The 12,188-nt window shown below is 49.8% G+C and overlaps 1 protein-coding gene across 1 annotated transcript in view; it reads left to right on the top strand.

Annotated features, from left to right (window-relative positions):
- trip11 (thyroid hormone receptor interactor 11) overlaps positions 1 to 12,188 on the top strand; it is a 79,263-nt gene that overhangs the window by 65,787 nt on the left and 1,288 nt on the right. Inside the window, exons 31-32 of the mRNA XM_041854489.2 lie at positions 10,083 to 10,208; positions 10,390 to 10,537. Of these exons, the coding sequence (XP_041710423.2) occupies positions 10,083 to 10,208; positions 10,390 to 10,537 (274 nt within the window). The remainder of the gene's footprint in view (positions 1 to 10,082; positions 10,209 to 10,389; positions 10,538 to 12,188) is intronic.

Below are 12,188 nucleotides of genomic sequence, written 5' to 3'. Positions count from 1 at the left end.
CTCATTACTCCCTCTTTCCCTCCTCATTACTCCCTCTTTCTCCCCCTTCTCATTACTCCCTCTTTCTCCCCCTCTCATTACTCCCTCTTTCTCCCCCTTCTCATTACTCCCTCTTTCCCTCCTCATTACTCCCTCTTTCTCCCCCTCTCATTACTCCCTCTTTCCCTCCTCATTACTCCCTCTTTCTCCCCCTTCTCATTACTCCCTCTTTCTCCCCTTCTCATTACTCTCTCTTTCTCCCCCTCTCATTACTCCCTCTTTCTCCCCCTTCTCATTACTCCCTCTTTCCCTCCTCATTACTCCCTCTTTCTCCCCCTCTCATTACTCCCTCTTTCTCCCCCTCCTCATTACTCCCTCTTTCTCCCCCCTCTCATTACTCCCTCTTTCTCCCCCTCTCATTACTCCCTCTTTCCCTCCTCATTACTCCCTCTTTCTCCCCCTCCTCATTACTCCCTCTTTCCCTTCTCATTACTCCCTCTTTCTCCCCCTCCTCATTACTCCCTCTTTCCCTCCTCATTACTCCCTCTTTCTCCCCCTCTCATTACTCCCTCTTTCCCTCCTCATTACTCCCTCTTTCTCTCCCTTCTCATTACTCCCTCTTTCCCTCCTCATTACTCCCTCTTTCTCCCCCTCCTCATTACTCCCTCTTTCTCCCCCTCTCATTACTCCCTCTTTCTCCCCCTTCTCATTACTCCCTCTTTCTCCCCCTCTCATTACTCCCTCTTTCTCCCCCTCCTCATTACTCCCTCTTTCTCCCCCTCTCATTACTCCCTCTTTCTCCCCCTCCTCATTTCTCCCTCTTTCTCCCCCTCCTCATTTCTCCCTCTTTCTCCCCCTCTCATTACTCCCTCTTTCTCCCCCTCCTCATTTCTCCCTCTTTCTCCCCCTCCTCATTTCTCCCTCTTTCTCCCCCCTCCTCATTTCTCCCTCTTTCTCCCCCTCTCATTACTCCCTCTTTCTCCCCCTTCTCATTACTCCCTCTTTCTCCCCCTCCTCATTACTCCCTCTTTCTCCCCCTTCTCATTACTCCCTCTTTCTCCCCCCTCCTCATTACTCCCTCTTTCTCCCCCCTTCTCATTACTCCCTCTTTCTCCCCCTCCTCATTACTCCCTCTTTCTCCCCCTCTCATTACTCCCTCTTTCTCCCCCTCCTCATTACTCCCTCTTTCTCTCCCTCCTCATTACTCCCTCTTTCTCCCCCTCTCATTACTCCCTCTTTCTCCCCCTTCTCATTACTCCCTCTTTCTCCCCCTCTCATTACTCCCTCTTTCTCCCCCTCTCATTACTCCCTCTTTCTCCCCCCTTCTCATTACTCCCTCTTTCTCCCCCTTCTCATTACTCCCTCTTTCTCCCCCCTCTCATTACTCCCTCTTTCTCCCCCCTCTCATTACTCCCTCTTTCTCCCCCTCCTCATTACTCCCTCTTTCTCCCCCCTCTCATTACTCCCCCTTTCTCCCCCCTCCTCATTACTCCCTCTTTCTCCCCCTCTCATTACTCCCTCTTTCTCCCCCTTCTCATTACTCCCTCTTTCTCCCCCTCTCATTACTCCTCTTTTCTCCCCCTCTCATTACTCCCTCTTTCTCCCCTCCTCATTACTCCCTCTTTCTCTCCCTCCTCATTACTCCCTCTTTCTCCCCCTCTCATTACTCCCTCTTTCTCCCCCTCTCATTACTCCCTCTTTCTCCCCCTCTCATTACTCCCTCTTTCTCCCCCTTCTCATTACTCCCTCTTTCTCCCCCTTCTCATTACTCCCTCTTTCTCCCCCTCTCATTACTCCCTCTTTCTCCCCCTCCTCATTACTCCCTCTTTCTCCCCCTCCTCATTACTCCCTCTTTCTCCCCCTCTCATTACTCCCTCTTTCTCCCCCTTCTCATTACTCCCTCTTTCTCCCCCTCTCATTACTCCCTCTTTCTCCCCCTCCTCATTACTCCCTCTTTCTCCCCCTCCTCATTACTCCCTCTTTCTCCCCCTCCTCATTACTCCCTCTTTCTCCCCCTTCTCATTACTCCCTCTTTCTCCCCCTCTCATTACTCCCTCTTTCTCCCCCTCTCATTACTCCCTCTTTCTCCCCCTCCTCATTACTCCCTCTTTCTCTCCCTCCTCATTACTCCCTCTTTCTCCCCCTCTCATTACTCCCTCTTTCTCCCCCCTCCTCATTACTCCCTCTTTCTCCCCCCTTCTCATTACTCCCTCTTTCTCCCCCCTCCTCATTACTCCCTCTTTCTCTCCCTCCTCATTACTCCCTCTTTCTCCCCCTCCTCATTACTCCCTCTTTCTCCCCCTCCTCATTACTCCCTCTTTCTCCCCCTCCTCATTACTCCCTCTTTCTCCCCCTCTCATTACTCCCTCTTTCTCCCCCTTCTCATTACTCCCTCCTTGTTTTTATGTCTTATCCTTATTTGGGATCCTCTCCTCTCCTTGTCTTCTTTTTTCTCTGTTTTATTTGTCTTTTCAAACCGTTATCTGTCTCCCTCTGTGATTTCTGAATATATCTTGGCTTGAAGGCTGAAAAGGTATGGAATGTTTTTATATTTAGATATGTTTGTAATCCCCTTAGCCCAACCACAACTGATCTGGCGTCAGTCTCGAGATAATGACACATTAACATTCTGTGGCTGTGAAATCCCTAGCTTGGTCCTAGATCAGCTAGGTTTGCTCCTAGCTGAACTTGGCTAGGCGAGGTGAACGTCTGTGCTCACATCCTCCCTTAAAATACCTTAGCTTGAAAAAAATAAAAAATACAGCAATATTACTGTTTGTCCCTCTTGAGACACCGTAGCAACAACATAGCCAGTACACTTCCTCAAAAGTCTGAATAAATCTAAGTTAACTCAAGAACTCTAATTAATTTGTAGGTTTTTTCCACGGTGGTCTGTTTCCACTGAGAAGCGAACATTCCTACCAAGACGGCAGTTGACCCCGTGTATCTCGTGCACTTCTGTTTGTTTGTTTGCGAGTGTTTTTTGTTTGTTGTAACCATTCCAAATACAACAGTGAATTTTTGGGATGTTGTCAACAAGTTACTTACCGAATTGTATCTTTAGCCTGTGGACTTTTACTCAGGAATTTGTTGCATTTAGATTATTAGTTAATCTTTATTTGTTATTTATCATAGGTCTATTTGTGATTAGTGTGTAACCTCATAGGTCTATTTGTGATTAGTGTGTAACCTAATGGGCTACAAACAAACATGTTGTTGCTATTGACTACCCTTGACTCTTACACTGAGGATGATGTGGAGAACATTTGAGTGTTTCCCAATGTTGCATCCTGGGAGAAACCTTGCCCCACAATTGCACTGGAGAACTCTGTGCGTTTTTTTCTAATTCAACATGGGAGAAACTGCACACTTGTGTTTACATGTCTTGGAGTGTTTATTTGGTACATAATCATACCTCTGGACTCTACGCACCATTTGAAATACGTGGTGTTAAAGACTGGTTCCTCTGGACTCTGGTTCTAGGACTGTCTGCGAATCCAAATGTTGTAAAATCCTCCATCCTCCCATCTAGACTCCCATCTAGACTTTGTTTTGCTGCTTTTACTGTCTTCTGTTACCAATCCCAACCCATTCTGAGTTCTGTTACCAAACCCAACCCATTCTGAGTTCTGTTACCAAGCTCAACCCATTCTGAGTTCTGTTACTAAACCCAAGCAATTTGCAAAAATGTCTAAAAACATGTTTTCACTTTGTCATTATGGGGTACTGTGTGTAGATGGTTGAGAGAGAAAAAATCAATTTAATCCATTTTGAATTCATGCTGTAACACTACAAAATGTGGAATAAGTCAAGGGGTATGAATACTTTCTGGAGGCACTGTATCTGATGGCTGGACCCTGTGGACCCACGGCCAACTATTCACAATGTATTCCTCTAGAGTGAAGCTGCATACAGTGAGGAAAAAACGTATTTGATCTCCTGCTGATTTTGTACGTTTGCCCACTGACAAAGACATGATCAGTCTATCATTTTAATGGTAGGTTTATTTGAACAGTGAGAGACAGAATAACAACAACAAAATCCAGAAAAAAGCATGTCAAAAATGTTATGAATTGATTTGCATTTTAATGAGGGAAATAAGTATTTGACCCCTCTGCAAAACATGACTTAGTACTTGGTGGCAAAACCCTTGTTGGCAATCACAGAGGTCAGACGTTTCTTGTAGTTGGCCACCAGGTTTGCACACATCTCAGGAGGGATTTTGTCCCACTCCTCTTTGCAGATCTTCTCCAAGTCATTAAGGTTTCCAGGCTGACGTTTGGCAACTCGGACCTTCAGCTCCCTCCACAGATTTTCTATGGGATTACGGTCTGGAGACTGGCTAGGCCACTCCAGGACCTTAATGTGCTTCTTCTTGAGCCACTCCTTTGTTGCCTTGGCCGTGTGTTTTGGGTCATTGTCATGCTTGAATACCCATCCACTACCCATTTTCAATGCCCTGGCTGAGGGAAGGAGGTTCTCACCTAAGATTTGACGGTACATGGCCCCCTCCATCGTCCCTTTGATGCGGTAAAGTTGTCCTGTCCCCTTAGCAGAAAAACACCCCCAAAGCATAATGTTTCCACCTCCATGTTTGACGGTGGGGATGGTGTTCTTGGGGTCATAGGCAGCATTCCTCCCCCTCCAAACACGGCGAGTTGAGTTGATGCCAAAGAGCTCGATTTTGGTCTAATCTGACCACAACACTTTCACCCAGTTCTCCTCTGAATCATTCAGATGTTCATTGGCAAACTTCAGACGGGCCTGTATATGTGCTTTCTTGAGCAGGGGGACCTTGCGAAAACTGCAGGATTTCAGTCCTTCACGGCGTAGTGTGTTACCAATTGTTTTCTTTGGTGACTATGGTCCCAGCTGCCTTGAGATCATTGACAAGATCCTCCCGTGTAGTTCTGGGCTTATTCCTCACTGTTCTCATGATCATTGCAACTCCACGAGGTGAGATCTTGCATGGAGCCCCATGCAAGATGTAGTAGCCCATTCCAGCCTTGTGTAGGTCTACAATCTCTACCCTGACATCCTTGAAGAGCACTTTGGTCTTGGCCATGGTGGAGAGTTTGGAATCTGATTGATTGATTGCTTCTGTGGACAGGTATTTTTTATACAGGTAACAAACTGAGATTAGGAGCACTCCCTTTAAGAGTGTGCTCCTAATCTCAGCTCGTTACCTGTATAAAAGACACCTGGGAGCCAGAAATCTTTCTGATTGAGAGGGGGTCAAATACTTATTTCCCTCATTTAAAATGCAAATCAATTTATAACATTTTTGACATGTGTTTTTCTGGATTTTTGTTGTTGTTATTCTGTCTCTCACTGTTCAAATAAACCTACCATTAAAATTATAGACTGATCATGTCTTTGTCAGTGGGCAAACGTACAAAATCAGCAGGAGATCAAATACTTTTTTCCCTCACTGTATCTGCTGGCTGGACCCTGTGGGACCACGGCCAACTATTCACAATGTATTACCCAATACACACACATCCTCTCCTCCTCTTCCCAGTGTGACTTCCCAACGATCTTTCTTCATTGGTTTTGTTCTCCACAAGGAATTCTGGACATAGTTTATGATGTCAGTGTTTTTCTGTAGAGCAGTGGTCACCAATTGGTCGATCGCGATCAACTGGTCGATCTCCAAGACATTCGTAGTCGATTCGCCAAACATTTCTGTAAAAAACAACAACGATTAAGCCTTCCGTTCTTATTTGTTTTATTCGTTCCGCGCGGTTGGCGGTAGGTGCACTTGATTCAGCAGCCCTAGCGTCAGGAAGACAAAGTATTCCCATTTTAAACCGTTTCATGTGTCTGAAGGTACAACTCCGCCTACCCGGCAGGCCCAGAGAGCAAATCAAGTGCACCTACAGGCCTGCCGTTGGCCAATCAGATAGCTCAGATCACCGTTTCTGCGCAGTTTTCTCGAGCCATAGACTGTAAAAAGAAGCCTTGAACGCACGGCAAAGTTGATACTGTGAGATTTGAAAACTTTTAAAACCATGAGAGAGAGAGAGAGAGAGAGAGACTCAATGAATACAGCAAAGACCTGCTGTTTTTGAGTAAGTTCATGTCTTAAGTTGTTATTCAACACTGTCAACACTTTGTTCAACACTTTTATAAGCCATAAGATGCGCGTTCTCCCTACTTCCACTCAGAGCTACAACCAATCTGCGATGAATGAGTACAGCAAAGTGTTCCGATAAGCTTTGCGTTGTTATTATTAGCAGCTTGTGTCTTTCTCTGGTCATCGGAGTAACAACATGAATTTGTGCATGAGGCAGAAATAATGCAGCGCGACTTGAGTTTCGCCATCAGCTGGAAGACTGTGTCCCCTTTTCTCAGCGGAGGGAGGGAGGGAGAGCGGAGGGAGGGAGGGAGGGAGGCGGAGGGAGGGAGGGAGGGAGAGCGGAGGGAGGGAGGAGGAGAGCGGAGGGAGGGAGGGAGGGAGAGCGGAGGGAGGGAGGGAGGGAGGAGCGGAGGGAGGGAGGGAGAGCGGAGGGAGGGAGGAGGAGAGCGGAGGGAGGGAGGGAGGGAGAGCGGAGGGAGGGAGGGAGGGAGGGAGGAGGGAGGGAGGGAGGAGAGCGGAGGGAGGGAGGGAGGGAGAGCGGAGGGAGGGAGGGAGAGCGGAGGGAGGGAGGGAGGAGGCGGAGGGAGGGAGGGAGGGAGGAGGGGAGGGAGGGAGGGAGAGCGGAGGGAGGGAGGGAGGGAGGGAGAGCGGAGGGAGGGAGGGAGGAGAGCGGAGGGAGGGAGGGAGGAGGGAGAGGCGGAGGGAGGGAGGAGAGCGGAGGAGGGAGGGAGGAGAGCGGAGGGGAGGGAGGAGGAGAGCGGAGGGAGGGAGGGAGGGAGAGCGGAGGGAGGGAGGGAGGGAGGGAGAGGCGGAGGGAGGAGGGAGGAGCGGAGGGGGAGGGAGGGAGGGAGAGCGGAGGGAGGGAGGGAGAGCGGAGGGAGGGAGGGAGGGAGAGCGGAGGGAGGGAGGGAGGAGGAGGGAGGGAGGGAGGGAGGAGAGCGGAGGGAGGGAGGAGGGAGAGCGGAGGGAGGGAGGGAGGAGGGAGGGAGGGAGGGAGGGGAGGGAGGGAGGGAGGGAGGAGGGAGAGCGGAGGGAGGGAGGGAGGAGGCGGAGGGAGGGAGGGAGAGCGGAGGGAGGGAGGGAGGGAGGGAGGCGGAGGGAGGGAGGGAGGGAGGGAGGGAGGAGGGAGGGAGGGAGGGAGGAGAGCGGAGGGAGGGAGGGAGAGCGGAGGGAGGGAGGGAGGGAGAGTGGAGGGACGGTGAGAGAGCGGAGGGAGGGAGGGAGGGAGAGCGGAGGGAGGGAGGGAGGGAGGGAGGGAGGGAGAGTGGAGGGAGGGAGGGAGGAGAGCGGAGGGAGGGAGGAGGGAGAGTGGAGGGACGGTGAGAGGGAGAGCGGAGGGAGGGAGGGAGAGCGGAGGGAGGGAGGGAGGGAGAGCGGAGGGAGGGAGGGAGAGCGGAGGGAGGGAGGGAGGGAGAGCGGAGGGAGGGAGGGAGAGCGGAGGGAGGGAGGGAGAGCGGAGGGAGGGAGGGAGGGAGAGTGGAGGGACGGTGAGAGGCAGTGCTGCTCCCTCCCTCCCCTCAGACTGACCATCAGATGCAGGCCATCAGTCCAGTAGAAAAAAAAAAAATGTTTTAGCTAATTCTTATGCTCACCCAGCTGTGTGTCACAAGTAATACTCCAGATGATGGATCACCAGTGTGGGCATATACCATTTATATAATATCATGTTCTACACTTCCTGGTTCTACATATCTAGTCTATTTAGGGTTTTAGATGCTTTCATTTTCTTTCATTTGCAGTGTTTCAGCTTTATCGCTCTGTCTTTGATAGTACGGGTTCCTTATACTGACACCCCATATCCTGTGTACATGGGTTTTTGTTCTGGTAGAAATACATCTATAACACGTTCTGTTCTATCCTGTATTTCTATCTGATGTTATGCCATCTAGTGGCCCTTTTGGGTACATTAGATTACTGCCTGGTGTCTGCAGTGACCTCTGGCTCTCTGTGGCCTTCCCTGTCCCACTGTTGTTTGTGGAGATATGCTCTGCTGAAGGTCGACTGACCCAAAACTTTTATTGGTTTCTTCTTAAAATATAAATTATATTGGTCTGAGAAACTATATTGGCAGGGCAATTCAAGCATAGCCAATATGCAGTGATGATGTACTGGGCCAATAGCCTACTGCACAAACCTCACTGCTACAGAAGTGTTTTTAATTGGTTAATGTTGCATAGGCTTACATTTTTTAAAGTCAAAAATCTAAGCGGTGGATCTCTGCTTGCATTTTGACCTCAGAAAGTGATCTTGACCCTTGGAAGAGGTTGGTGACCACAGCTGTTGAGTATTCCCAGTTATGATAGTTTCCCCTCGGCTTGCCATTGTTTGAGAACTGTGTTTTGGACCAATCACTCAATGTGTATTGGACTGGGTTGGAACAGTTTTTTGGACCAGTCACTCAGTGATAAATGTATTGGGTCTCGCTGTGACTCAACACCCATGTCTGCCGTCTGAGCTTATCGGGAAGGGAACCATGCCATCAGCTAGCCATGATCAGTGACCCGGTCAGAGTCCAGCCACAGATAGTGTCCACTACGGCCTGGGCTGAGGTGATTATATTGTGTAGCGTGGTCTAAGGCACTGCATCACAGTGCTAGCTGTGCCACTAGAGATCCTGGTTCGAATCCAGGCTCTGCTGTAGCCGGCTGCAACCGGGAGACCAATGGGGCGGCGCACAATTGGCCCAGCGTCGTCCAGGGTAGGGGAGGGAATGGCCGGCAGGGAGGTAGCTCAGTTGGTAGAGCATGGCGTTTGCAATGCCAGGGTTGTGGGTTCGATTCCCACGGGGGGCCAGTATGAAAAAAAATAAAAAATAAGAATAATGTAAGTCTGTAAGTCGCTCTGGATAAGAGCGTCTGCTAAATAATGTAAAATGTAAAAAAAAATGTGTCCCCTGAGAGCGCAGCGCTAACTGATGATGTGATGTGAGGGGCGGCAGGTAGCTTAGTGGTTAAGAGCGTTGTGCCAGTAACCGAAAGGTCGCTGGTTCTAATCCCCGAGCCGACTAGGTGAAAAATCTGTCGATGTGCCCTTGAGCAAGGCACTTAACCCTAATTGCTCCTGTAAGTCGCTCTGGATAAGAGCGTCTGCTAAATGACTAATTATAATTATAATTATATAATTATAATTATAATTAATGTGAGGGCAGGGTTTGAATTATAGAAGCTGGGCAATGGGCACCCCCATAGCAAATCAGAACCCCCCATAACAATTGAAATATCCCTAACCCCACAAGTGTCAAAAATATAAATGTCGGGCACCCCCAAGACTTTGCAAGAGTCAATATGTAAACTCTGAGTGTAACACTTAGTGCTGACTGGCCGTGAATGACTCCAGGATTTTTGGAGTCGACTCCGACTCCTGCTATCAGAGTCTTTGGAGTCGACTCCGACTCCTGCTATCTGAGTCTTTGGAGTCGACTCCGACTCCTGCTATCAGAGTCTTTGGAGTCGACTCTCGACTCCAAGTTCACAAAACTAAAATACTAAAATGAGCTATAATTGGCTACAGCTACGATGACAGAATGTGCGCTCATCCTAATGAACTGGGTAATTGATTAGCACTGCATATGGAGCCGTCTGACAATCTCTACTAAATATTCAAGCCAATCAGGAGCCTACGTCAGCTGCCTGGGCAAAAAATAAATAAAGACTCCAGGATTTTTGGAGTCGACTCCGACTCCTGCTATCAGAGTCTTTGGAGTCGACTCCGACTCCTGCTATCAGAGTCTTTGGAGTCGACTCCGACTCCTGCTATCAGAGTCTTTGGAGTCGACTCCGACTCCTGCTATCAGAGTCTTTGGAGTCGACTCCGACTCCTGCTATCAGAGTCTTTGGAGTCGACTCCGACTCCTGCTATCAGAGTCTTTGGAGTCGACTCCTGCTCTCGGTGGTCAAGGAGTCGAGGAATCAACTATTCTGGAGTCGACTCTCTACCACTACGTGACCTCTATCCCTGACTGGTGGTCACCTCACTCTGGCTCGGACTAATCGTCAACTCTGACCTCTAACCTTTGTCGTTGTAGATGTTGGAGGAGGAGGGAGGCCATGGTGCCGGAGGCTGGGTGTCCAGCTGGTTGGGAGGCAGAGCTGTACAGAGTGTCCCCAACACACCACAGAGACCTGGAGCATCCCAGGAGGGCTTCAACAACGTGAGTATATGGACAGTATGCATGCACACACACACACACACACACACAGATATAGACACACACAGATACGCACACGTACCTAAACTAACTTTGGTACCTAGCTACGCTACTCTGATCTTCTGTTCTTCTTCTCCGATCTCCTCTTCTTCTTCTCTCATCTCCTCTGTTCTTCTTTTTCCAGTCATTCTCTGAGATGTTTGTGAAGTTCCTGGAGGTGGAGTCTAGGCCGGCGCTCCCTGCCCCCAGACTTCCTGTCTATGACATCAAACCTCTCAGTGCCCCGCCCCCTGGGAGGACCACCAGCTCAGCCTGGGCTCAACATCCAGAAGGTAATGTTGTCATGGTAATATTGCTCCATGGTGAAGTAATGTTGTCATGGTAATATTGTTCCATGGTGAAGTTTAGGTGGGCAGTGTAGGGTTGAGACTGAGGGCAGAAGGACCCATGTGGCATGAAATATGAAGAACTTGGCCAGGGTTGAGCGGGAGCGTTAGCACCTGTGTGTGGCATGGATGATTTACAGTGGGAGACGGCTAGGCAGCAGTTGCTCCCAGAGGGATCGTTCAGAATATCATCCCTACCCAGACTCCTCTACCCAGACTCCTCTACCCAGACTCCTCTGCCCTCAGTCTCACCCCTAGCCAGAACCTCTGTAGGGACTTTTTACATTTACGTCATTTAGCAGACGCTCTTATCCAGAGCGACTTACAAATTGGTGCATTCAACTTATGGTAGCCAGTGGGACAACCACGTGTTTTATTTATTTATTTAAATGGAGGGGTGGGGGAGGGGGGGTAGAAGGATTACTTTTATACTATTCCAGGTATTCCTTAAAGAGGTAGGTTTTCAAGTGTCTCCGGAAGGTGGTGAGTGACTCCGCTGTCCTGGCGTCGTGAGGGAGCTTGTTCCACCATTGGGGTGCCAGAGCAGCGAACAGTTTTGACTGGGCTGAGCGGGAACTGTGCTTCCTCAGAGGAAGGGGAGCCAGCAGGCCAGAGGTGGATAAACGTAGTGCCCTCGTTTGGGTGTAGGGTCTGATCAGAGCCTGAAGGTAAGGAGGTGCCGTTCCCCTCACAGCTCCGTAGGCAAGCACCATGGTCTTGTAGTAGATGCGAGCCTCAACTGGAAGCCAGTGGAGTGTGCGGAGGAGCGGGGTGACATGAGAGAACTTGGGAAGGTTGAACACCAGACGGGCTGCAGCGTTCTGGATAAGTTGTAGGGGTTTAATGGCACAGGCAGGGAGCCCAGCCAACAGCGAGTTGCAGTAATCCAGACGGGAGATGACAAGTGCCTGGATTAGGACCTGTGCAGCTTCCTGTGTAAGGCAGGGTCGCACTCTGCGAATGTTGTAGAGCATGAACCTGCAGGATCGGGTCACCGCTTTGATGTTAGCGGAGAACGACAGGGTGTTGTCTAGGGTCACGCCAAGGTTCTTTGCACTCTGGGAGGAGGACACAATGGTGTTGTCAACCATGATGGCGAGATCATGGAGCGGGCAGTCCTTCCCCGGGAGGAAGAGCAGCTCCATCTTGCAGAGGTTCAGCTTGAGGTGGTGATCCGACATCCACACTGATATGTCTGCCAGACATGCAGAGATGCGATTCGCCACCTGGTTATCAGAAGGGGGAAGGAGAAAATGAATTGTGTGTCGTCTGCGTAGCAATGATAGGAGAGGCCATGTGAGGATATGACAGAGCCAAGTGACTTGGTGTATAGCGAGAATAGGAGAGGGCCTAGAACTGAGCCCTGGGGAACACCAGTGGTGAGAGCACGTGGTGCGGAGACAGATTCTCGCCACGCCACCTGGTAGGAGCGACCTGTTAGGTAGGACGCAATCCAAGAGTGAGCAGCGCCGGAGATGCCCAACTCGGAGAGGGTGGAGAGGAGGTTCACAGTATCAAAGGCAGCAGACAGGTCTAGAAGGATAAGAGCAGACTTGTTTGTTTTTGTTTATTTCTTAAGTAAACAAACAAACCTCAA

Source organism: Coregonus clupeaformis, chromosome 29 (assembly GCF_020615455.1).
Source record: "Coregonus clupeaformis isolate EN_2021a chromosome 29, ASM2061545v1, whole genome shotgun sequence".
Classification (NCBI taxonomy): Eukaryota; Metazoa; Chordata; class Actinopteri; order Salmoniformes; family Salmonidae; genus Coregonus; species Coregonus clupeaformis.
Note: the sequence above shows the minus strand (reverse complement) of the source record. Positions and strands in the feature narration are given on the sequence as shown.